This window comes from Culex pipiens, chromosome 2, assembly GCF_016801865.2.
Source record: "Culex pipiens pallens isolate TS chromosome 2, TS_CPP_V2, whole genome shotgun sequence".
NCBI lineage: Eukaryota > Metazoa > Arthropoda > Insecta > Diptera > Culicidae > Culex > Culex pipiens.
This window is the reverse complement of record NC_068938.1, coordinates 218,608,726-218,635,675: the sequence shown is the minus strand read 5'-3', so window position 1 is coordinate 218,635,675 and position 26,950 is coordinate 218,608,726. Positions and strand designations below refer to the sequence as shown.

Genomic DNA, 26,950 nt, shown 5'->3' with positions numbered 1-26,950 from the left:
GGTGTAGTAAACAAATGTAGGTTTGTACAGAATTTTCATAATATTATTCTTTTGAAATCATTCAAAATAACATTTTTATACTATTCAGCAAATCTCTTACACTTCACAATTTTTAAAGATTTTCAATTGTGTATTTGATTTGGATGATTTTTGCTATGCATTTCCTATGTTTAAAAATAACATTTTGTATTAGTTTTATTTTCATTGGTCATACGAAATGGGCATAACTAAAAATAGTGAGAAGAGAATTTCTAAAATATGAAATTTTGTTCCTACAAAAATCAATGAAAGTTATTAATAGGACACGGAAAAAACTCCAGATTTCAATTTGACTTTTTATCACTTGTATTTAAATCCTCAAAATTATTTTTTTTTTATTTCAGATTTACTACGATGTTAAGGCTACAAAATATGCTTTTATGCTGAATTCAGGATGGTGAAAAATCTGAATGCGAAGAAAAAAAATCTAAAAAAATCTCATCATAAGATAAAAATCGAAAATACTTCAAAATAAAAATCCTAAAGTCAGATCCAAAATAAAAGTTGCAATCGAAAATGAACTTTATTTCGTTATTCAATTCAATTCGGTATTATTGGTGAATAATCAAGATAAAATAAGTTCTTTTGAGGTGCATAACAGAGTTTTGGAGTTCCTTTCAGCTGTGTGTTAAATCTCAATCCATTTTGGAACAATTATTGCTTGTAAATACAGGTGTCACCAAGAGTAAGAAAAAAAATAAGAAAAAACTTACTAAAACTGTTTATTTCATTATCAATTGTGCTTTTTCAAAGTTTTAGGTATTTCTGAGATATTATTATCCAAATTGTTTTTTTGCATCTTAAAAATACTTTAGGAAGTAATAGTTACTCTGGAAAACCATTTTTGAAAAACTATGAAAATTTCGTATTTTTTTTTATTGTTAGGACTGCTAGTTGCTGGGTCAAACCATATAAAGTTTAAATTTTGCAAAATAATTGTTTTTTTAGTCTTATCTAATTAACTCTAATTTTTCAACTTGCGATATCTCGCAAACAATCTCGTTTGTCAACGTTGAAGAATAAAACAAATTTTGAAATTGTCTTCTTTTTTCAATTATACATATATTAAAAATGTACCCGCATAAAAAAGTACCATATAAAAACTTTTTTTCATATGGTAATTGAACTTTAAACTATATTGTTACTACCATTTCCAAAAATGTTCGACTACTATTTTAAAAATGGTATTTATATGGTTGGCATGAATTTTTACTATCTCACAAATGGTTTAACCATCTGGCATAAGGGTGGTTAGCAATGGTAACCTTAAAAAACTCAGTACTATTTTCGTCAAAAAACTGTTTGTTGTATGGTAAATAAATGTCGTTTTTCTACGGTATCATCAAAACCAAACCTGGAAAACATTGTTATCGACATCGAAACTGTTATCAATGCTAAAAGCATCGACGAAAAACAGACAAAACCTCCCCCGCTCCTTCCAACACAAATCAACAGCGTCAGGATGACGGTATCCAAATTAATACGAGAAGCAACAACAAAACACCAGGACAACGCCGAAGTACGAGTAGTGAAGGAACTCAAGGAGAAACCCGTGTACTACCTAAAAGCGGACAAGGGAAACCGGGTAGTAATCATGGACCGGGACGAATACGACAAGGAACTTCTTGAGAAACTCGGAAACAGGGAAAAATATTCACTACAACGAGGATACACGCTAATCGATATGGTCAACAAAGTAGAGAACACCATCAAAGAATGTGCAGGCCTTTTGAAATCGGTTGGGAAAACTGTAAAATCGTTGAGAGTACCGAACCCAACTCTACCAAGGATTAAAGCACTACCTAAAGTGCATAAACCAGGCAACGAGATGCGAGAAATCATTTCAGCAGTGGATGCCCCAACCAGTCGGATCGCAAAGTGGCTTGTCGAGGAATTCAAGAGTATGCCGAAACCCTTCCCGAGCCGTTCGATCATCAGTTCGCAGGTGTTCACAAAGGAGCTCTTAGAGTCGGGACCGATAGCTGAGGATGAAATAATGGTTTCCTTCGACGTAACAGCACTGTTCCCAAGCATACCAGTAAACAACGCAATAGGAACTTTACGGGATTGGCTGCAATCACAATACGAGGGAGAACCATGGAGACAAAAAACGATCCAGTATATAACATTCGTCAAATTATGCATGGAACAGAGCTACTTCCAGTTCAGGGATCGCATCTATCAACAGAGGATGGGAGCATCGATGGGTAACCCACTGTCACCGTTCCTGAGCGATGTTTATATGGCAGCTTTGGAACACGAACTACAAACCAAAAACCTACTACCAGAACGTTGGTGGAGATACGTAGATGACGTCTTCTGCATCATCAAAAAGGATTCACTAACAACGGTACTGGACACCATAAACAGTGCACGCAGGAGCATCAAGTTCACTTACGAAGTGGAAGTCGAAGGAAAGTTACCTTTCTTAGACATCCTGATCTTAAGAGAACCATGTTGCCCATCTTCGTTTTCTTTCGAGATCTACAGGAAGCCAACAAACACCAGAAGAACAATCCCAGCCACGTCAAACCATTCATTCCAACATAAGATGGCAGCATATCATTATTTCATACATAGGATGACAACTTTACCCCTCAGCGAAGCAGGAAAACAGAAAGAATTGGAGTACATATTTGAAACAGCGGAAATCAACGGTTACAGCAGAACAACTATCCAAGCAATCATCGATAAGAAGGAAAGAAAACTCCACAGAACCTCACTCACAACCCTTACGCCATCAGTAGAGCCACTACGAAGAGCAGCAGTAGAATTCGACTACAGGATAACACGCCCATTACGACAAAAACTGGCTAAATTTGGCATCGATTTAGTGTTCAGCAGTAGAAACAGCCAGTTGGAATCCATCTTAGGTTCAACGAAAGACCCCATACCGACTTTAGGCAAACCCGGCATCTACGAGGTATCCTGCGGCCACTGTGATATGAGCTACATTGGACAAACTAAGAGACTGCTGCAAACCAGGTTGGATGAGCATATAAACACATATGTCAGAATTGCCAAGGAGGAAATACGGAAAGGATTTGTCCCCCATTTCAAGTCAGCAGTAACCGAACACATCATCGAGGAAAAACATAACATCACAACTAGCGACGCGGTCATCTTAAGACACATCACAAACCCATCGAAGCTGGCTGTCGCCGAAAGTTTGGAAATCTTCAAGGCAGGCAACAAACGTTTACTCAACAAGGATTCAGGTAACGGCTCAACGTGGCTGTTTAAGCTGTTACCTATACAGGCACAAAAGAAGAACGAGAAGGTAGTACCTACAGTAACTACAAATACGGATACACCAGCGATGAACCTTCAGTCGAGAACAGAACACTGATGAAGTCTGCAAGTAGTAGACGAAATACGTATCTGTCAAGATATTAAAAATATATAGCGGAATTAAAAGGAACAACTCGTCTCTTTGTATTCACAGTAAATAAATGGTTTAAGTACTATTTGGCAAAACGTAACCTTAAATCAAACAGTTCACAAATAGTTTAATATAGTTAAATTTTAATTTTGGGAAATTGAAAAACGATTTCACAAATAGTTACCATTTCTCAAAGTGTCATTGTATGATCCAATATGGTAATCAAATGGTAATTTTTTATCCGGGTAGTCAAATGTAACCATTTCAAATAGGGCAAATACAAAATTATTTTGCCCATTTCAATGTGTTCGGCTTGATCTTTTATTTTATTTTGAAAAATAAGTTTCATAAAACATTTATTTTAAACATTGAAAATTAAACCAAGAGATTCGAAGTTTTGAGGTGACTCTGAGGAAAACTCTTTTTTTATACGAAATTTCAATTTCAAGATGCTGTATCTCAACAAAGTCATTCGAAAAAAATGTAAGAGCTTTTCTCAGATTTTCCAAATATTTTTTGAAGGATCGTTTTCCCTTCCTAAAAAACCTTTTTTTAAACTGCAAAAAAAAATCAAACAAAATTAAAAAATATGCCTTTAACATGAAAACAAAAACAATCATTTTCGGTTTTAAATTAATTGTGCATTTAAAAATGGAATTTAAATTTTGTTTTTACAATATTTTCTCCAAAAACCAAAATTTATTTTAAACAAAATGCAAAAAAGATATCTTTTCCCGAGCATGGGTAAATAACAAGGGAAATGCGTAAAAATACCTTTCTCTGGTATCAATACCAAATTTTGGTATTCCTGGACCCTTTAAAATTTGTCTTAAGGATTATGCAAGAGCAAAATGTGCTATCATACCAATTTAAGGTATTGTTTCGATATTGCAAAATTGCAGAATTTGTCAATGGTCGAACACCACATTTTGGTATTCTTTTGGTATTGAAATGACTTGAAATTGTGGAAAATTTTCAAAGTCAGGATGGCACATTTTGGTATTCTTTTGGTATTCTTTTGGTATTACAGTGTTTTATCAAATTCCTCTGAAACTATGGGAAAATTTTGACAAAATAATTAATTGTGCGCTAAAATGATGTCTCAAAGCGAATGCTTTCATTGAAAACCAGAAATTTCAAACTTGATTTTAAACATTTTTGATATACCCGCTAAAGAAATGACATGAAATTGTGAAAAAAAATCTAAGTCAGGATGCCACATTTTGGTATTATTTTGGTATTTAAAGGTTTCATAAAATTCCTCTGAAACTATGGGAAATTTTTTTATAAATTTTAATGAGATAATTAATTTAGCGCTAAAATGATCTGAAACCCAAAAATGTTAAAGCAGCATTTTTTTATATACCCACTAAGATTTAAAAAAAAACGTTGAAATTTCTCTAAGTTGGGATAACCAAATACTTGAAAAAACGAGTAAATCGACAGATTATTGAATTTTGGTCGATTTCAATCCAGTTTCATTTTAATAACACTTATTTTTCAATCTTGTTATTTTTTAGAATCTTCAAGAACTTCAAGCACAGGCCGTTCATCAATGACAAATGCATTCAATGTGGTGAAGAATATCACTAAGAACAACATGGAATCATCAGGTGAGTAGATTTGGCTGTTGCATATGGATCATTTCCGTTTTTTCACTAACTGCAACTGTTGCACTAAAAATGGTATGAAAATACCAAATTTTGGTATTTCTTGTGCAAATACCAGCGCCCAAAACGTGCTTTTGGTTGCCCAGTAATAGATGGTAAAATACCATGAAATCATACCAAAATCATGCATGTGGAAGACCACAGGAATACCAAAATCTGATGTTCCAAGGGCGCGGGAATACCTAAAAATTAAACCATGGCAAAACCAAGTTTTGGTATTCAAGCGATGTTCAAAAATCCAGAAGACCTCAACTTGGTATTGAAATGGATTTATTTTGTGGTATTATTTTACCTTTGGAATAACATGGATTGGTATTGTTGTGCCCTTCCACATACAAGACTTTGGTATGACTTCATGGTATTTTACCATCTATTACTGGGCAACCAAGGGCACATTTTGGTCCCTGTTATTTGCTCAAGTAATACCAAAATTTGGTGTTCCCGTGTTATTTACCCCTGCTCGGGTTGAGTTCCCCACAACATATTAAATATTCGTATGGGTATTGTGAACTTAACTTTAAGTGATAATTATTTTATCTACAACTACAACTTTGCCGAAGACACCAAATCGATCAGAAAATCTCATCTCTAAAAATTGTCCAATTTTATTAGAACAGCTATTTTCTTTCTATTATGCATGGAAAACCCAGCATTAAAGTTATTTGAATCATGTGATTTTAATTTTTCTGCCAATTGGAAAACCAATACATAAGAGTTCAAATTGAGAATATTTGCTAAAACTTTCCCGAAGCAAGTATGGTGCTATCTTGCTCCTCGCAAAAGATGCAGCTTTCTCAAAACTGGTTCAAAACAGTGGAGTAACATTACAGATTACCCCAAAAATATAATTATTAGTCCTCCTCCAAATTACCACTTCAACCATAAAATTCTTTAAAATAAAAATAAATCAATAATTTTGATGAAAAACAAACAATTAAGTTACAATAACTTAAAAATACTTTTTTTTTTGAAAATTTAAAGTTTTCCAATGTTTCAGTGAGGGAGAAGAATTGGTGGACTCAAGCAATGGAAAGTCATTTGGGGGTCCTACACACATGTTCTGTTAAGACTACGATTGAAAAATAAAGTCTTTTCCTTGGAGAATGGATTTTTTTTAAATACTTTTTTAGAAAATTCAAAGTTTTCTAATATTCGAAAAAAATATTCAACTAAAATTTTCGCCTCGTTTTTCTCATTGTTTTGAATGTATTTTTGAACTTGACTGCTTAGTTGACAGTCTTTTAACAAAATTATGGTTAAATTTTAATTTTTTAACTATTTTTTGCTTGGAGGGGTATTTTGGAGGGGTATTTTGTACCCCTCCAAAATACCCCTCCAACATTTTTTGGAGTATATTATTTTTTAAATTTATTGAGACTTATTCGCTAGGTTTTTTTCATTCATCATGTATAAAAAGGAAATGTATCTTTCGCAAAATTCAAAATTAGCATGTTTTCTTATCCTTTTCGAGACAATTAATTCTTAACAACTTTTTTCTCATTTCCGATTCTCATCTAAATTTCAAAGCAAATATCCAAAAGTGTTTTGTGCATTTCAAATGACTTCCCGTATCATTACTTCAGGTCATAACCTATTAAAAAGAGGGACCCCAAAGATCACCCATTACTCGCCACGTTCCGCCGCTTTCAATTTCCGGTGTGCCCCGAAAAATAGGCCCCCGAATTATTTATTATCCCTTTCCGGAAAGCCATCCAAAAGATTATCGCCGCCCCCCAAAAAGTGTGTCCTGCTCTCCTTAATTCATCAAATATTCATCTCCCTTCCACGAACATCACTGACTGGGCGAGCGCGTTCACGAAAGTTTGAGTGCCTTGGAGGAGGATACTGTTGTTGTTGTTTTAATGCACACCACCGAAACATTAAAAGTTATACGATTCTCGGAGAAGGAATAAAAGCTCGAGCTTTTGCTGTCCTGTTTTATTGCCCTTTCAGCTGGAGTGGGTATCGCAAATGCGTTTGGATTTTGCAGTTGGATGAAGAAATTCTTTTGTAGGGAAACCAAGAAGCTTTAAGTAAAGCTAGCTTTTAATTTCATTAGACATAATTTTCTACACAATTGTTTTCCGACAAATTAAATGCTATTTCACAAGGGTGCTGAAGGAATCGCTCAGCATGGCGAAATGAACAAAAGTTACAGAGCAATTTATCTCACATTAGGTCTATCACGCTCGAGCTAATCCAGCATGTTTCATCGTTCAAGCACGTACGCGTAGCTTCCCGGAAGAATCCGCACCAACTTCCGACGAAAGGGATCAAAACCACCGCCTACTATGGCAACCAACGTGAGTTGGGGAGGGCTTTTGTAGTGGGATTTTCAAGTGGTAGCAGCTTTGTTACGCGGATGTGAATAATTTGATGCTGTGAAAAGGGTTTTTTGCATAACGTCTAGTTTAGTCATCTCCAATTACCCGAGCAGGGGTAAATAACACGGGAATACCAAATTTTGGTATTACTTGGGCAAATAACAGCGACCAAAATGTGCCCTTGGTTGCCCAGTAATAGATGGTAAAATACCATGAAATCATACCAAAAGCTTGTATGTGGAAGGGCACAACAATACCAAACCATGTTATTCCAAAGGTAAAATAATACCACAAAATAAAATCATTTCAATACCAAGTTGAGGTCTTCTGGATTTTTGAACATTGCTTGAATACCAAAACTTGGTATTGTCATGGTTTTAATTTTAGGTATTCCCGCGCCCTTGGAAAATCATATTTTGGTATTCCTGTGGTCTTCCACAAACATGATATTGGTTTGATTTCATGGTATTTTACCATCTATTACTGGGCAACCAAGAGCACATTTTGGTCGCTGGTATTTGCACAAGTAATACCAAAATTTGCTATTTTCATACCATTTTTAGTGCAGCAGTTGCAGTTAGTGAAAAAAACGTAAATGATCCTTATGCAACAACCAAATCTACTCACCTGATGATTCCATGTTGTTTTTAGTGATATTCTTCACCACACCGAATGCATTTGTCATTGATGAACGGCTGTACTTGAAGTTCTTGAAGCTTCTGAAAAATAACAAGATTGAAAAATAAGTATTATTAAAATGAAACTGGATTGAAATTCACCAAAATTCAATAATCTGTTGATTGACTCGTTTTTCAAAGTATTTGGTTATCCCAACTTAGAAAAATTTCAACGTTTTTGAAAAAAATATTAGTGGGTATATCACAAAAAAAAATTAAATCAGCTTTAACATTTTTGGGTTTCAAGTCAAGTTAGCGCAAAATTAATTATCTCGTCAAAAATTTAAAAATCCATAGTTTCAGAGAAAATTGATGAAACCTTTCAATACCAAAATAATACCAAAATGTGGTATACTGACTTAGAAATTTTTCCACAATATCAAGTCATTTCTGTAGGGGGTATATCAAAAATGTTTAAAATCAAGTTTGAAATTTCCGGTTTTCAATGAAAGCATTCGCTTTGAGACATCATTTTAGCGCAAAATTAATTATTTTGTCAAAATTGGTCAAAATTTTCCCATAGTTTCAGAGGAAATTGATAAAACACCTTAATACCAAAATAATACCAAAATGTGCCATCCTGACTTAGAAAATTTTCCACAATTTTAAGTCATTTCTGTAGGGGGTATATCAAAAATGTTTAAAATCAAGTTTGAAATTTCCGGTTTTCAATGAAAGCATTCGCTTTGAGACATCATTTTAGCGCAAAATTAATTATTTTGTCAAAATTGGTCAAAATTTTCCCATAGTTTCAGAGGAATTTGATAAAACACTTTAATACTAAAATAATACCAAAATGTGCCATCCTGACTTAGAAAATTTTCCACAATTCTAAGTCATTTCTGTAGGGGGTATATCAAAAATGTTTAAAATCAAGTTTGAAATTTCCGGTTTTCAATGAAAGCATTCGCTTTGAGACATCATTTTAGCGCAAAATTAATTATTTTGTCAAAATTGGTCAAAATTTTCCCATAGTTTCAGAGGAATTTGATAAAACACTTTAATACTAAAATAATACCAAAATGTGCCATCCTGACTTAGAAAATTTTCCACAATTTTAAGTCATTTCTGTAGGGGGTATATCAAAAATGTTTAAAATCAAGTTTGAAATTTCCGGTTTTCAATGAAAGCATTCGCTTTGAGACATCATTTTAGCGCAAAATTAATTATTTTGTCAAAATTGGTCAAAATTTTCCCATAGTTTCAGAGGAATTTGGTAAAACACTTTAATACCAAAATAATACCAAAATGTGGTGTTCGACCATTGACAAATTCTGCAATTTTGTAATATCAAAACAATACCTTAAATTGGTATGATACCACATTTTGCTCTTGCATAATCCTTAAGACAAATTTTTAAGGGTCCAGGAATACCAAAATTTGGTATTGATACCAGAGAAAGGTATTATTACGCATTTCCCTTGTTATTTACCCATGCTCGGGTACAGTGTTGAAGAAGCTGAGCAGATTATCTAAACCTGCTATTTCATTCTTAACCTCGTCACACGTTGAGTAGTACAAACAGTCGTAAATCTTTTCCCACATGACAATAATGTCATTCTCGGAATCGGAATCCGTCCTGATTTCGAACGTCTTATCAATGTTCAAGTACGGTCGATGGGTTGAATTTCCAGAGTTGTACGGAGGCCACACCAGGTTGGTTAGCTTGCTTGCCTTTGGAGTTGGATTCCTGAAATAAACATGATTCTGAATTTCTTCAAAAAACGCAAAATGATCACCTCTTACCCATATTTCACAAAGTTCGCCACCAGCTCGACGGTCCCCTCGTGAACCTTCCACTCCTGGCGAAATTCGTCCCTCCTGTCCAGCGCTTCCGGAAGCTCGTGCGGCGAGAAGATGTAACCCAGCTCGTCGCCATGAACCGCTCCGTACTTTGACCCGTTGATGCGGGACTTGTAGAAATCATGCTTGAAGTATCCAAACATTCCGTCAAACTCAAACTGTGCGTAGTAGATCGGAGCTTGATTGTGCTCCGAGAGGTGTCGTAACAGTCGCTTCATCGGATAGTACAGGTTGGCGATGTTGGCGAGCTTCCGGTAAAAGTCCGGATCCTTGCTGAGAAGTGCTTTGAACGCTACGAATCGCTTGATGGAGCTGTGAACTGGTTGCAGCGATTCGTGGGGGAAGTTTGTTCCCATGAAGAAGAAATCGGCATAGTAGAGAAGAAGTTCGAACTCGGTAGCGGTTTGTTCCATCATGATTGGAATGTCACTGTTGCTGTTATAGCTCAGGACTTGCTCGGTGGGTGAAACTGTTATGAACGCATCTGGATCATCTGGGTCCTCTAAAGTTGGTAAGTTTCCTTGGTACGCCATCGTGCAGTACACAACGTAATCCTCGTCCGTTCTCGCGAAAAAGTCTTTGAAATCGATCTGTTCAAGTACCTCCAGTGATGTAGCGTTGAGCTTCGATAGAAATCTCTCGTAACCCTCTCGATGATCGTAGTGCAGAGCCCACGGAGCTAGCATTGATCCACCCAGGGGGAATACCTGCTGGAACAGTCCCCGCGAACTTTCGGCGTACAGATGAAACGTGACGGATCCACCTCCGGCACTATGACCCATCAAGGTCACTCGCTGTGGATCACCTCCAAAGTACTTGATGTATTTCTGGATCCAGCGCAGCGCCGTTCGTTGATCCTTCAAGCCAAAGTTCCCCGTAATGTTGAACTCCGGATAGCGCAGGAATCCCAGCACACCCAAGCGATAGTTGATACTGACCACCAGGACTCCACTGTCGATCAGCAGATCCACCCCGGAGTTCATGTTCACCTGAGCTGATCCCACGATGAAGGAGCCACCGTGCACGAATGCCAACACCGGGTATTTGGACTCACCAAAGTCACTTTCATTTCTCACCAACGGTGAGTAGATGTTCATGAACAAGCAATCTTCATCTCCGATGATCGCCGAGACTTTCCAGATGTTGTCCTCCTGAGGACAGATACTTCCAGTTGTGGTGTAGTTCTGTGGCCCTTCCGGATCGTATAGCACCGGATTCTGCAACGAACTCAACTTAGATCACCGTGACCTCAACCTCCTTCAAACTCACCCTAAACCTGCGCGATCCCGTTGGTGGCTCGGCGTACCGGACTCCCAAAAAGGAGCAGAACGAAACGTTGGTGAACGTCGCGTTCACCAGTCCCACTCCGAAGCTGCTGGGGCTGAACTTGGCCACGCAGGGTTCGGTGGACGCTCGGGTGGACAAGATCGCCACAAGTAGCACCAGCAGCGTGGTCATTGCGCTGTGATTGCTTCTGCGCGTCAAACTCAACTGATTGAGCTGAGATTGGAATTGGTGTCGTACTAGTTCAAGATCAGATTGATACGGGCGAATCGTTTGATCGAGTTTGGCTGCGGTGTCAATTGATTTGCTTTAAATAGACATTTTGTTATTGTCTGGTTGAGATTCATGCTTTGTTTGGCGAATAAAATTCCTGAAATTGACTCGAATTCTGTAGAAAGGTTTGAAGTTTGTTATTACAAATCTTATATCATCAAATATTTGTGAGATAGAAATTCCCAGAACATCATCACGCAAAATTTCCTATTAATCATCTAATGAGTCAAATTCCACCCATTCACAATCGCTGATTATTCCAAACTTCAAACATTTGTTCAAACAAATACTTTCATTAATGATTCAAATTCTCGGAAGGCAGACAAGCGTGCGTTGGCAAACAAATATGAATGGTCCCATTCTTCATTTGATGGTCTAGATACCGATCTTTTAGGTCACTACCAATTGAGTGATTAATTGATATTGTGATCAATTTCGGTTCTCGATTCTATCAGTCTCGCTTGAGCTCTTGGACGAAATGCTGCTGTTTCTGCTGCTGGAAACGCTGAGCTTCAGCTCGGCAACCAGGAATCCTTGCGTGGTCGAGTTTGGTAGCAACTCCTCCGGAGTTGGCGTGTTTGACGAAACGTTTTCAAACACTCCACAGTGCTCCTACTATGGAGTTCGTTACGCGGAAGCTCCCGTTGAAGCGCGTAGGTTTAAGGTAAGTTTTTTTTTTCTTTAAGCGTATTGCTTTGACATGGAACTTACTTGATAGAATCCAGTTCTTCACGACCCACGAGGAGCGCAGAATTACACCAAGCAGGGTACCATGTGTCCTCAGATGAACACTCACAACGGAAGCCTCATGGGCGTTGAGGATTGTCTTGTGATGGACATCATTACACCGTTTGTACCAGGAACATCTAAGCCAACCAAACTTCCAGTGTTGGTGTACATCCACGGTGGATCCTTCGTGAACGGATATTCCGGACTGGGACTCTGGAAGGGTGCCGACCTGCTTATTGACAAAGGTGTCATCGTAGTCAGTATCAACTACCGTCTAAAGGTACTGGGATTCCTTCGCCATCCCGAGTTCAACATCACCGGCAACTTCGGTCTGAAAGACCAACGAGCTGCGCTGCAGTGGATCCAGAAGTACATCCACCTCTTCGGCGGCGATCCCGCTCGGGTAACACTCATGGGACACAGCGCCGGAGGTGCCTCGGTGATCTACCATCTGTACGCCGAACCTTCCAAGGGACTGTTCCAGCAGGTGATCTCGCTTGGCGGGACTATGATTGCCCCGTGGGCGCTGAACTACAAGCCGAAAGGGATCAGCGCGGAGTTGATGCGGAGATTGAACGTGACTTCACTTGAAGAATTGCAAGCGATCGACTACAAAGAGTTGTTCTTCGACGATCGGTTCGATTTCAGCTGGTACTTCACCATGATCCACGACGGATTCGTTCCAACGCTGGAAGATCCGGACGATCCGGAAGCTTTCATCACAGTTTCACCCCATACGATGATTCTGGACAAACCTGCCAGCGATGTCCCGGTAATAGTAGGTCAAACCGCCACCGAGTACAGAATGATGCTGAAGTATCTGGAGTTCTTCATAATGGGCAGCTACTTCCCACACAAATCGTGGCAATCAATCTACTACGACATTGCCAAGTTAGTGCAAAGCAAGATCAACGCTAGTGATAAGCCCGATATCATCGTACAATTGGCCAACCTGGCCAGTGGATATTACCCGGTTAAACGAACGGTACAGCACCTGGTGAGTCAGAGCTCATCTCCCGTGTACTACTTCCAGTTTGAGTATGAGGGACGCTTTGGGTACCTGAAAAGGGATCAGAATCAAACCGACCAGCATGGAGCGGCTCACGGTGATGAGTTGGGGTACATCTTTTCACCACTTGTAGAGGAAGAAGCAGTCGCTAATCGGGAGAGATTCCTACCTGAATGGAGTGTCCACGAGGAAACTGTTCAGTTGGTATCGGATTTCGTAAAGTTTGGGTAAGTTCGATTGATGTTCTTGAAATAAATTATCTTAAACTTTCAATATCTTCCAGGAATCCTACCCCTCAAGTGGCTACTCAATCTAAATTAGTTTGGCCACAATACAGGAAGGATAATTCAACCGCTCGGAAGTATTTGAACATCGGACAAAGTTTGGAAATACTCCCAGATACTGACTCTGAAGATGACTTGTTCAACTTTTACGAACCAATCTATGAATGTTTGTACTACCACAACTGTGACGAAGTGGAAGTGATGGCCAAGAGCACTGAATCAAGTCAATTTGATAACATTGTCAAAATGATGTGCAAAAATGCTGGTAAAAATGGTGTTGAGATACCTGACATGTGTTATGCATTTTAAGCCAACTTAGCTTCTAGAAGCCATGTGGAACAAACTACCTCAACTCACTTAGATTACAATTATCAAACAGTTCAAAAATACATTTTCCAACTCTAGTTGGTGTCAAACAGCACGATTTCTCCATATGTTACAAATTTCCCGCTTCCCCGAAAAGCAAAAGTTCGAGATATGTGCTTGCAGCACATTCGGGTCAAACGAATAAACCTGGGCTCGAGCTCTCCCTGGCAACTGGCGATAATGGCGAACACGTTTCCAGGTAAGGCTTTAGCCTCGTTATGTGAGCAACAGTGCTGAAAAGTTCATCGCCAATAAAAGCTACTTTATTAGTGGGTGACACCACGCAAGAAGTCGGAAAATTGGCCTCCATTTTTATAACATTCTTTATCATCACTCTCCCCTCTCTTACCAACTGTCTATGAATCCGTGAATCAACTAAATTGACACAAAAGGAGCATCGCGTGGGGGCATCCATCTTCACCCACTTGGGCCGGATTTTCTTACAAATAAGAAAGAAAAAAAAGTAGAAGAAGAAGCTCCATCCATCTTGTGCCAACATCCGCAAGTTCTAATTTGCAACCCAAATCCGCACCGTCCATGATGCGATGCAGTGCGCTGGTAGCACTGCCAAAAGGGGAGGAAGGGGAAGGTGATCCACACGTGGTGGATCGGTGAAAAGCTACACGAGAGAGAACATGAAGGATAACGATAGTCCGGGATCGGACGAAATAAATAACCGACCTTTCGCAAAGAAGGGGAGGGTGGGGTCAAGATTTTGGATTAATAAAAATGCTTTCAAATATGAAAAGTGCTGAAACCTTAGAAAAATTATCGTAATAAAAATGAAACTACAGTAGTTGTTCGGTAACTTGGCGTTGTTTAACTGGGCTGCTTTTTAACTGGGCGCTCGATAACTGGGCCGTAGCCCAGTTAAAAAGTAGACAAACGTCAAAAAACAAAAACAAACCGAATTCACCGAGGGGTTAATGGATGCAAAATTCATGTTCAACAAATAAAAAAACTTTTTTCAAACTTTTATGTAATTTTAAGTCACAATTAATGAAATATGAAAAATAATCATCGTTAATAAATTAAAATAACTTTTATTTTTATATTTCATCAAAAAAATATCGTTATTCTCGTTTAGCCCAGTAAGAGAACAGCATTCGGTGACTGGGCAACGTTCTCAGCCTAGTTACCGAACAAGTACTGTACTTTTGATTTTAATAACATTTAAAGAATTATTTGGAAAATAAGCCATGATAAATTTAATTTATTTGATTTTTTTCGCATTTAAAACACATTTTGGAAACATGTTAATTACAATATTATTTTTTCAATATTTTTCAATATTCATATTTTCAAATTAGCGGTGTCAACTCATTGTCACCACATCTAGCGCCACAAACATATTTTCATTTAAAAGTATGCAGTGTACTTATATTTTAATACTAAGAATAATTAACTTTCAAATTTGAGCAATGCTGCACAAAAGCCGGAAATGAATTTAATTTCCATTTGACAAAAACTAAAAATATCTTAAAAATTTCAAACTGGAATTATAATGAGTGATCAGCTATTTTAAAAAGTTTGTCTTTATTTTAAAATTTTCGAAATATTTCAAAAATTATAAAATTTTACGAATTATACATTCTTTGCCATTGATATTTCGAGTATTGGTTTCTAAGATATTAGCATTTAAAAATTGAAGGACATTTTAATTTTATTGTTTTTTTTTGTATTTTTATTTAATTTTAAAGAATTTGAAATAGATAATAAAAGACACCTTAAAAACACAAATTTTCAAAATCTGGAAAACGGCACACTTCATCCAAATTTCTATAAAGTACTTTTCGATTAAAGATTCTATTTGACATCCAAAATTGAAGTTAAAAACAGTGCCTAGGAATTCGATTTTATCAAAATTAAATAAATATTGAACTCAGCGGAAATTTTTTCGTCCGAACTTCTCTATGGCTCAAAAGATGCCTTTTTTGTCCCCCAATTCATATAACACATCAAAAATGCTAAAAATACGAATTTTGGGAATTCAACTTTCGGTAGCTAAAAGTTATATAAAAAATTAGGTATTTTTTCAGGGTGCCATTTTTTTTTTTTTGAATTGCTCAAACCTGCAAATTTGCAAAATACACCAAATTGATCATAAATTTCTTTCCGATGACACCGATTTATAAAAAACCACCAAAAACCTTTTTTGGTTATGCAAAAGCGCTCGAAAAAAATAGTCAATTAAAAATAAATAAAAATCAAATATCTTGAAATTGGAGATTTCGTGGAGAATAAACAATTCCAAACAGTTTCATTAGCTGAAATCTAGTCTTTTTTATTATTTGCCATACGCTTTGACTAATACTGCTTTAAATTTAGGAAAAAAACTATTTTAATAATTGAAAAAAAAGTACAAAAACGAAATATTCTTAGTTAATCTGAATTTTCTTCCAAGATATTACCCAGAAATATTCAAGTTTATTTGACTTTTTCTGACCTATTTTTCTTTGTTCAAATATATTATGGTTATTGCAAATTTCATTTCAGAGCAGTTCTCTAGGATTTCGGTCATTCGATTTTTTTTTGTATTTTTTAATCCGACTGAAACTTTTTTGGTGCCTTCGGTATGCCCAAAGAAGCCATTTTGCATCATTAGTTTGTCCATATAATTTTCCATACAAATTTGGCAGCTGTCCATACACAAATGATGTTTGAAAATTCAAAAATCTGTATCTTTTGAAGGAATGTTTTGATCGATTTGGTGTCTTCTGCAAAGTTGTAGGTATGGATACGGTCTACACTGGAAAAAAATGATACACGGTAAAAAAAAATTGGTGATTTTTTTATTTCACTTTTTTTTACTAAAACTTGATTTACAAAAAAAACACTATTTTTATTTTTTTTTTATTATTTGATATGTTTTAGAGGACATAAAATGCCAACTTTTCAGAAATTTCCAGGTTGTGCAAAAAATCATTGACCGAGTTATAAATTGTTTAATCAATACTGTTTTTTTCAAAAAATCGAAATTTTGGTCGCAAAAATTGTTCAACTTCATTTTTTGATGTAAAATAAAATTTGCAATCAAAAAGTACTGTAGTAATATTTTGATAAAGTGCACCGTTTTCTAGTTAAATCCATATTTAAGTGACTTTTTTGAAAATAGTCATAGTTTTTCATTTTTTAAAATTAGTGCACATGTTTGCCCACTTTTGAAAAAAATATTTTTGAAAAGCTGAGAAAATTATCTATATTTTGCTTATTTGGACTTTGTTGATACGACCTTTAGTTGCTGAGATATTGCAATGCAAAGGTTTAAAAACAGGAAAATTGATGTTTTCTAAGTCTCACCCAAACAGCCCACCATTTTTCAATGTCGATATCTCAGCAACTATAGGTCCGATTTTCAATGTTAATATATGAAACATTTGTGAAATTTTCCGATCTTTTCGAAAAAAATATTTTCAAAGTTTTCAAATTAAGACTTTTCAAAAATATTTTTTTCAAAAGTGGGCAAACATGTGCACTTATTTATAAAAATAAAAAACTGCGGCTATTTTGAAAAAAGTTACATAAAAATGGCTATAACTTGAAAACGGTGCACTTTATCAAAATTTCACTACAGTACTTTTTGATTGAAAATTAAATTTTACATTGAAAAATGAAGTTGAAAAATTTTTGCGACAAAATTATTTTTTTTTTGAAAAAAGCAGTATTGATTAAAAAATTCATAACTCGGTCAATGATTTTTGGCACAACCTGGAAATTTCTGAAAAGTTGGCATTTTATGTCCTCTAAAACATATCAAAAAATAAAAAAAAATAAAAATAGTGTTTTTTTTGTAAATCAAGTTTTAGTGAAAAAAAGTTAAATAAAAAAATCATCAATTTTTTTACCGTGTATCATTTTTTTCCAGTGTAGTCCGTATCCATACCTACAACTTTGCACAAGACACCAAATCGATCAAAACATTCCTTCAAAAGATACAGATTTTTGAATTTCATACATCATTTGTGTATGGACAGCTGCCAAATTTGTATGGAAAATTATATGGACAAACTAATGATGCAAAATGGCTTCTTTGGGCATACCGAAGGCTTAAAAAAAGTTTCATTCGGATAAAAAAATACAAAAATTAAAATTGAAGAAAAAATACCGATTTCGTAGAGAATTGCTCTTCAATTATTTGTCTTTACCTCTTAAAATTTTTCAAGGGAAATTCAAGAAAAGGGAGCAGAAAAATAATTCTTTATTAATTTTTTATTGAAAAAACTTGTAAAGTCGATTGTAAACTGTTTAAGATACATTAACTCTCCACAACCCAACCCTGCCTTTAATCATGCTTCGATCTTAAAAATGGCCAAGAATCCATTTTTAATAGATTTTTGATCTTTAAAAAGCATTGGAAAGAAAAACTTTTTAAATTTAAGAAAATTTTAGGGTTGGTAGTTTGGCTAGTTTTGTGTGACTTTGCCAATGTAACAAAAAGGTATTTTTTCTGGTGCTAACTTTAGCTTTTTTTTGCACTGACGTTTCCTATATATATGAAAAAATAAGTATGATTAATTTTGGTAATGTCACAGACTATAAAATAACTATGAATAATGAGTAAGTAGCATAAGCCAAATACTATAAACTTAACAAGATAAATGCAAACTGAAATACCAAAAATGAAACAAGAAAAACAAAAAAATAACTAAAGTAAAGTTATTCGTAGAACAAAAAAAAAACATTAGTTTCCAAAAATTTTGAATTAACAAAATTGCAATGCTTCAACTTTTAAAATATATAACGCAAATTGTAATAAGTTTTGTAGAAAATAATTATGCTTGGAATATGCAATAAAGCTTTTTTTTAAATATTTATTTGACATTTTTAGTTTTATTGTATGACGGATGAAATTGCGTTAAATTTGGGATAGTGATTGATAAATCAAATAGGACACCAATCACATGGAAAAAGTTTGAATGGGTTTAGCTGTCTTTCCTGTCGTAAACTTTTTACAGATGAATTGTTCGATTTTTTTACACTCTTGAGGGGTGTTTTATGAATCATAACAAAAATAATTGGAAATGAAGTTTGTCCTAAAGCCAGCCTAATAATAAAATCAGGAAATAAAATTTGTTTCAATACTATTTTAAGTGTTACAAGATTCATTATTGACCAACATGACTGTGTTTTGATGGGCATATCAGAGTGTTGTTAAAGGAGTATTTATTAAAATAAATAACTTATTTCTTTTGGCATATACTGCCCACCATTGAAAAAACGGCTAATATCCACTTTTGACAAAAACGAGATATTAGCACTAGGTGATAGAGGATGTACCAACGTATCTTCTGGAACTTGAATTTCACTGAAATAGTGTTTAGACATGGCTGCCGATGCGAAAAACCAAACGGCTAATATGCCACTCTTATGGGAAATTGCCTTGACGGATATTTTGTGACAAACACTAAAACGCGTTTTTCTCGGAATACTTGATTTGGCATAATAACCGAATTTTCAATTATGGGCAGTATAGTAGTCTTTATCATACTCAAAAAAGAAGAGTTGTTTATTTTAATTTTAATCTTTCAACAATATCTCAGTGTTGTTGAAAATACAAAAGTCATTTTTGCGATTCAAAATAAAATTATAATAATTGGATTTAAATTAATTTACAGAAATAAAAACTCATTTTCCACAATTTGCTCTACAAAAATACACTCCCAGTCTTCAAGCCAACAGAGAGAGGAGTTCTTGTAAATTTGCAATTGCAATCGCAATTGCTCGTTTATCCTGCCGCTGCAGAACTGGTTTGTTCCTTGGACGGACCGGGCCAAAGCCAGAGCAGAGCAAGCTTGCATTTTCCTCCTTTGCTCGGACAGCCAACATTTTTCAATTGCAAATTTTATTGCCTCTGTGCCAAGAAGACTCCTCTCAGTATTCGAGCTTTTTCCCTCCCTGGAGACCCGACTTTTCCGCGGTGCCCACAAAGAAACCACTCTGAATAATTGCTAACCACAAGGACTACTGCTTAACATAGACCCACCCCAGACACCCACAAACGCAATCACGAAATCAAATCAACCCCACACTTTATTGAAATAGGACTGCACTGCATTATTGTTTGGGCAAACATCTCAAATTTATCAATTAAATTGAGAGAAACCTCGGGCCACACGCGATCATCATGGTTAAACAAAAGCCCACAAAAAGGGCGACCCAATTTGGACCCAAATTTAAGCGAAATGTGAAAAGTTTCCGCTTTCCGTCGGTCGACATTTGCACCAAAAGTCAGCGTCAGCTAGTGAGAGGGAGAGTGTTGGCGTCCAAGTCGGGTTAGACCAAAAGTTTATCGTACACAAATGGTCCGGGGGTTTTCCTTCGAGGAAGACGTCGGAAGAACCTCTCCTCGTGGGTTGACTTTAGGGTTGGGACAGTCTCGCCCACTGGGCAGTGGAGAGCAGCAGGAAGGAGGAAAACTGTGCCCCGAACTTCCGTGTTATTAGTTCAGATTAGACTAACCGTAAAACAAAACGATAACAATTTTACAAATTGTCGGGCATAAATCCGGAATCCAGACGGAAGGGGACGGAATCAGGAGTCCGGAAGTACGTGCGTCCCTGCTGGATAGACGGATGGAGAGGAACCCCCTTTTTTGGGACAATTCTTGGCAAATCGGAAGCAACAGTAAAAGTTGTTGGATCTTGACGGGAGATGGGTTTAGAGTTGGCCGTTGGGGATGATAATTTGAATGAACGTGAGGATTGGAATTGGGTTTTGTTTTGGTTGAAAGATTGTTTGTTCAATTGTGATTATGGGGCATTAAAAGTACTTTTGGACAGATTGACTTACATTTTAAACATTTCTGCAATTATTTTTGTTAATATACATCAATTAATTACAGACTTACAAAACCAATTTTAGATGCAACATAAAATTTAGAACAATTTTTTTTCACAACTTGTTTTTTCGAAGGATGTTAGGTTTTTACAATAAACACAACAATTATATTTTTTAACCAATCTTTGAATAAGTTGAAGTATATGAACATATGTGCTAAGAAAACATAAATAATGTTTAGATTAACTTTTTTTTTCTTTTTTTTACATTCATGGGTGGCTACAGTGAATGACGGAAAAAGTGTTGTTTGGTTTAGCTCTGACTAAAAAAGAAAAAGAAAAGAATTTGTAGAAAGTATCAATATTCAGAAAATTTACAAAAGATAATTAAAATGTAAAAAAAAGAATATGCAATTGGTAGAGATTTTAAGAATTTTGAATAAAGTGCAATGTTTGAAAGTTTTTTTTTTCTATTATTCTTAATGTTAAATTAAAGTAAGTGCCAACTAAGGGAATTTCTCGTATAATTTGCACGTTATTCACGCGCCCCTAATTTCATCCAATTTGCTGATTTTTAGTTTTTAAACAATTTGTTTTGTAAATTTGTTGATAGAAACCTGCTTGTTCACTTCCTATTGAGCTATTTATCACTCGATTTCAGTTCAAAAAGCTTTTTATAAGCTGTATTGACTGTCAAAGTGCTGATATGTGAATATTAGAGGCACGATGGAGTAAGAAGCTGTGCCCTTAACATCTTAAAAAACCCAAAAGGCTGAAAAAATAAATTTCACAAAATTGAACATTGTTAGTTTGATCTTCTGTTGCCTTAGTTCAAGGTTTTGCAAAAAAAAAAAAAAATAACGAAACATGATTTTTAAGTGCTACCAAGGAAGTTATAAATCCAATTTTCAATTGTAATATAATCAACTGAACAGTGAATTTTTAATCTTAGTTTTATAAAAATATTTTCCAAATTTTAAAAATTCAAAATTAACAGAGAATACAAGTTATGCTCTTTCGAAATATTAGTCGTTGCCTTTATCTCAGCAACTAAAAAATGGATCAAAATGTTCAATACAGAAAATTGCAGATATTTTTTTTTTAAATTTTTGACTTTTGTTTCAAAGATAAAAAAGAGTGATCTGTTGCACAAAAACACAGTTAAAAAAATCATGGTAATATTACATCTGGGACACCTTTTACGTCAGAAAAATATGTAGTTTTACCTCTAAAAATGTGTAATTTTACCACTTTTCTGGTGTAAATTGTAAATTGAGGTAAAATTACATCATTTATAAGGTACCTTCCAAAATTAAACCTTCCAAATTTACAAAATTTTTGACTGTGAACGTAATAGCTCAAAAATGAACCGTTTTATCAAAATATCACAAGTTTTAATAGCAAATTTAAATCTAAATAAAATGGAAATCTTAAATAATGTTTTTTTACAGTTTCATAAAATTTCTAATTCAAAATTTAAAAATTTGAAATTTGAACAAAATTTTACTCTTTTCCAGAAAAAAAACATAGCAACAAAGTTTATGGGGGTAAAATAAGTAAAAAAAAAAAAAAAATATGCAATGAAAATTTTATTTTTTTTTCCGGTACTTTGTTCTAGAAATCTGTAGGAAATCCAGTTTTTTCGCGAAAACTTTACACATAGGCTTATGTATGGGACAAACTTCAAATGTGTTTTTCTCAGCTTGCTGTTTTTGCATATGGGACATTTATGCGAACATGGGCAGTAGAATAGTTTCAAATTTATTGGCCTATTCAGAAGGTCATATATCTTATGAAATGAGTTTATTTAAAATCTTGCTCCAAAATTGGTATACATGGCAATTGATAGTATTATAAAAAAAAATGCTTAATAATTTTTAGCAAAGTTTTAATTTAAACTGAGCAATTCTCAACAAAATTTATTGGGGTCAAAAAGTAAAAATTCAAAAATGCTATTCATGAAAGTTTTAATTTTTAATGGGTAAAATAGCTTTAAATTTATTGGCCTTTTCAGAAGATCAAATATCTTATGAAATGAGTTTATTTTAAATCTTGCTCCAATATTGGTATAAATAGCAATGAAAACTAATATTTAAAATAATTGCCTATGATTTTTTAGCAAAGTTTTTACTTTTAGCAATTCTTTGCCATTTCTTCCTTAGATTATTTTTGGCATTTTTTTTATCTGTTTTAAACTTTGTAGGTACATTACCTGTGACCAAAGAAGACTTTAGTGTCATAGGTTCTTTCAGTTCTCCATACAAATTTGGCAGCAGTCAATAAAAAAAATTGTCCGTATAAATATTCAAAATAACTAGCGGGATTTTTTTTTATTTCTTTGTTGTCTTTGACTATGTTGTAATTTTTTGTTTCAGTAATTTTTTTGTCACAAAAAAGTGAATTACTCAAAAACGCAATTTTTAATAATTTTTTAATTTTTGCTTATATTTTAGGGTACACAAAATACAGTATTTTAGATATGGTTCATCAAGGGTTTCTAAGTTACAGCCGTTTTGAAGTTTTTCTTTTTTTTTTTTGAGAAAATCTTTCATTTTTGTCCTCAAAAACATAGTGCCCATATAAGCAAAACCTTGAAAATATTTTTTAATTCAGAAAATTTCACTTGAAATTTTTGAAAATAATAACTAAAATATCTTTTTTAACAAAGTCGAAATGCAGATATTACATATCAATTTTGTATGGACAGCTATCAAATATGTATGGAGAACTGTATAGACTAACCGATAACAAAAAAATTTCTTCTTTGGTCGCAGGGAAGGTGCATTGAAACATTTCTGTATAATTTCCCAGTTGATGAAATCAATTAAATTTTAAAATTTTAATCTGAATTTTTTTATGAAATATAGAAGTTACGGCCTGGCACCCCTAGCCGTATTGCACCAACACTTGCAGACTTGTCATACGAAGCATTCTTTCTGAAATAATAAAGCAGTCAAGTTTCATCCTTCAACCAGTGCAGTGCTGAAGTTAATCGTCCGAACCTCCCCACGGGCCGGGAAGCAGCCAACATGGCCCGCTTCCCGGGAACCCCGTACATAACTGGCGCAGTCGGTCGTCTCGGTGGATTACCGAGACTTAAGGTAAGTAATTATTAAGTTTTAGTACAATAAATTTAGGGCAAAAAGTCTGGTTCACCAGCAATTTCCTGTGTCGATATTGCGAAATCGTAGTCGACACAGGCTATAAGTGTTTAGCATAGGGCAAAATTAGATTTTGCAATAAATTTAGGGCAAAAAGTCTGGTTAACCAGCAATTTCCTGTGTCGATATTGCGAAATCGTAGTCGACACAGGCTATAAGGTTTTAGTATAGGGCAAAATTAGATTTTGCCGTAAATTTAAGTGAAGAAAAAAAACCCCCGCGTATGAACGTAGACGATATGTGGATGATACGATGGTCAGCAGAAAATGCTTTGAAACGGTCGTCACCGCGTAGGAACGAAGACGATATTTGAACGATACGATGGTCAGCAGAAAATGCTTTGACATGGTCGTCGCGCTGACGCGATTGAAACGAAATATCCAAAACCAAAAGAGTTCTATAAAAATTAAAAATTAAAAATTAAAAATTAAAAATTAAAAATTAAAAATTAAAAATTAAAAATTAAAAATAAAAAATAAAAAATTAAAAATTAAAAATCAAAAATTAAAAATTAAAAATTAAAAATTAAAAATTAAAAATTAAAAATTAAAAATTAAAAATTAAAAATTAAAAATTAAAAATTAAAAATTAAAAATTAAAAATTAAAAATTAAAAATTAAAAATTAAAAATTAAAAATTAAAAATTAAAAATTAAAAATTAAAAATTAAAAATTAAAAATTAAAAATTAAAAATTAAAAATTAAAAATTAAAAATTAAAAATTAAAAATTAAAAATTAAAAATTAAAAATTAAAAATTAAAAATTAAAAATTAAAAATTAAAAATTAAAAATTAAAAATTAAAAATTAAAAATTAAAAATTAAAAATTAAAAATTAAAAATTAAAAATTAAAAATTAAAAATTAAAAATTAAAAATTAAAAATTAAAAATTAAAAATTAAAAATTAAAAATTAAAAATTAAAAATTAAAAATTAAAAATTAAAAATTAAAAATTAAAAATTAAAAATTAAAAATTAAAAATTAAAAATTAAAAATTAAAAATTAAAAATTAAAAATTAAAAATTAAAAATTAAAAATTAAAAATTAAAAATTAAAAATTAAAAATTAAAAATTAAAAATTAAAAATTAAAAATTAAAAATTAAAAATTAAAAATTAAAAATTAAAAATTAAAAATTAAAAATTAAAAATTAAAAATTAAAAATTAAAAATTAAAAATTAAAAATTAAAAATTAAAAATTAAAAATTAAAAATTAAAAATTAAACTTTAAAAATTGAGACGTTGTGTAATTTTATTGTAATCCATTATTACATGGAAATACAAAGGGTACAAGTGAATCGTAATCGAGGATTACGTAATCTTAGATTACATTCAATATAAATATTTTTTTTTTTTCATGTTTGTATTTCAGTATTACAAACTTGGAAATTTGTAATTTGAAATTACGAACTAGCTTGACAATTTTTCACCATTGTGTTTTCACATTACTTTTAAAATTCCCTAACCCAAAAAAAAAAGAACAAAAAAAAATGGACGGGCAATTGTTACAAAGAATGATGTATTTTTTCCTGAAATTAATTCTGTTTTCATCAAATTATCCGAGGTCGATTCGCACAATATTATCATATGGTCGTGTTGCTCAATTGGAGCCCCAATTTGAAGATTTTCATTGGCATTTTTGTTAAACATTTTATTTACTAAATGTAAGCTATTTACTTTACTTTCATCCGCCTTTTACTTTTACAATAAGTATCAAATACACAAAAACAGCATCATGACTACCATAACGCTGAAAGAGAAAATGCACCTTTGTTTGACGATGGAGGAGTCGTTATATTGGCATTTTCTGTGTAACATTTTGTGTACTTGTTGTAAGTTGTCTATCTCTACTGTTATCTGTCTTTTACTTTCACTATAAACATCGAATATTAACCAATATTTTTTGATCCATAGAGAATCAGGATGATAATCACGAGCCGAAACCGAGGACTGGCAGGCAAACAGCATCGAAAAAAAAATCAATAGCATCTTCATTCCTTCCTTTATTTGATATTTCTAACGCTTTTTACTTTTAGACTTCCACCATATTCACTCAACACCCGCTTGGTAACCACGTCTAGGGAAAGCAGCAGACGTGCAAAACAACCAGGCTAATTTCTCCCCAATGAACCTAACCAGCGTTGGAGAGGTAGTAATGGATATGAAGAATGAGTTGTAATTGTAAAATTTGTAATCATTGTGGCGTTAACGAAAAGAACAAAAAAAAAAGGGTTTTATGCCGTGATTGAGGAGAGAGCAGACATAGCTCAACCTCAACCCAAGTGCTTTTGTCCCTTCCAAAAGCCTTAGCCTGCGAAAATTCTGATGGATGCTACTAAGAAACTGTACACCGAATATCGCTGTTAGAATTAAGTTTGGTAGGACAAGTTAGCAAGAAATCGTTTAAATCAAACCAGAAAATTCTCATAATTCTTATGAGCCTGAGCCGCATTAACCAAATGCTAGGAATGTGATATCCTTGATACGTCAGGAATCCTTCCTGTTGCCATCCCGGGGCTCCAGACAACTAGATTTGTGAGGCCCTCGACACGTCAGGACTCCGTCTAGCCTGGAACAGTCATTGGGAATGTGATGTCCTCGATACGTCAGGCATCCGCCCTTGGACGAACTCCGCAGCAACTCGAGCACATCAGTGGAACTCAGAAAAAAAAAAAAACTAAAACAGTTTTTTAAAGTCGAATCGAGACGATTCGAGTCTAACGATGGGGTAGTTACGGCCTGGCACCCCTAGCCGTATTGCACCAACACTTGCAGACTTGTCATACGAAGCATTCTTTCTGAAATAATAAAGCAGTCAAGTTTCATCCTTCAACCAGTGCAGTGCTGAAGTTAATCGTCCGAACCTCCCCACGGGCCGGGAAGCAGCCAACATGGCCCGCTTCCCGGGAACCCCGTACATAACTTAGATACCACAATGTTAGCCTGAATTAAGAATTTTATTCAAATAACTGTAGAAACAATTCTAACCGGTAACCATATAACCACATAATATAAACCAAATTTATTAATTGCATTTAGGTTTACGAAAACAGAACACCCCTCTTCGACAAAACTTTTTTTTCGTAAAATCGCGATAACTCGTGATGTGTATAAGCAAACCTCTTATGTTTATATATAATTTTGTTTGTAAGTGTCTGCTCTACAACTTTGTAGA

At 34.2% G+C, this 26,950-nt stretch overlaps 2 protein-coding genes and 1 long non-coding RNA gene across 3 annotated transcripts; 2 read left to right on the top strand and 1 right to left on the bottom strand.

Annotated features, from left to right (window-relative positions):
• Nucleotides 1–9,505: 9,505 nt before the first annotated feature.
• LOC120432561 (esterase E4-like) lies at nt 9,506–11,384 on the bottom strand. The gene is made up of 3 exons (XM_039597789.2): nt 11,165–11,384; nt 9,839–11,112; nt 9,506–9,782 (listed from the first exon to the last, which is right to left on the bottom strand). Exons 1-3 carry the CDS (start codon nt 11,351–11,353, stop codon nt 9,521–9,523), a joined length of 1,725 nt encoding a protein of 574 aa, XP_039453723.2. The 5' UTR covers nt 11,354–11,384; the 3' UTR covers nt 9,506–9,520.
• A 508-nt stretch (nt 11,385–11,892) lies between these two features.
• On the top strand, nt 11,893–14,139 carry LOC120432577 (esterase B1-like). Its single transcript, XM_039597809.2, has 3 exons — nt 11,893–12,116; nt 12,171–13,417; nt 13,474–14,139. The coding sequence occupies exons 1-3, from the start codon at nt 11,931–11,933 to the stop codon at nt 13,781–13,783; spliced, it is 1,743 nt and encodes a 580-aa protein (XP_039453743.1). The 5' UTR covers nt 11,893–11,930; the 3' UTR covers nt 13,784–14,139.
• Nucleotides 14,140–23,479: 9,340 nt separating this feature from the next.
• On the top strand, nt 23,480–26,608 carry LOC120432572 (uncharacterized). The gene is made up of 2 exons (XR_005608081.2): nt 23,480–23,717; nt 25,690–26,608. It is a non-coding gene; the product is annotated as an uncharacterized LOC120432572 (long non-coding RNA).
• The last annotated feature ends 342 nt before the right edge of the window (nt 26,609–26,950 follow it).

Excerpts from the sequence above, each read along its gene's own strand:
- LOC120432561 (XM_039597789.2), bottom strand. The coding sequence starts at position 11,353 with ATGACCACGCTGCTGGTGCTACTTGTGGCGATCTTGTCCACCCGAGCG. Across the intron at positions 11,113-11,164 it reads CGGGATCGCGCAGGTTTAGG|AATCCGGTGCTATACGATCC; the intron begins GTGAGTTTGAAG and ends AGTTCGTTGCAG. Across the intron at positions 9,783-9,838 it reads GCGAACTTTGTGAAATATGG|GAATCCAACTCCAAAGGCAA; the intron begins GTAAGAGGTGAT and ends TGTTTATTTCAG.
- LOC120432577 (XM_039597809.2), top strand. The coding sequence starts at position 11,931 with ATGCTGCTGTTTCTGCTGCTGGAAACGCTGAGCTTCAGCTCGGCAACC. Across the intron at positions 12,117-12,170 it reads TTGAAGCGCGTAGGTTTAAG|AATCCAGTTCTTCACGACCC; the intron begins GTAAGTTTTTTT and ends CTTACTTGATAG. Across the intron at positions 13,418-13,473 it reads TCGGATTTCGTAAAGTTTGG|GAATCCTACCCCTCAAGTGG; the intron begins GTAAGTTCGATT and ends AATATCTTCCAG.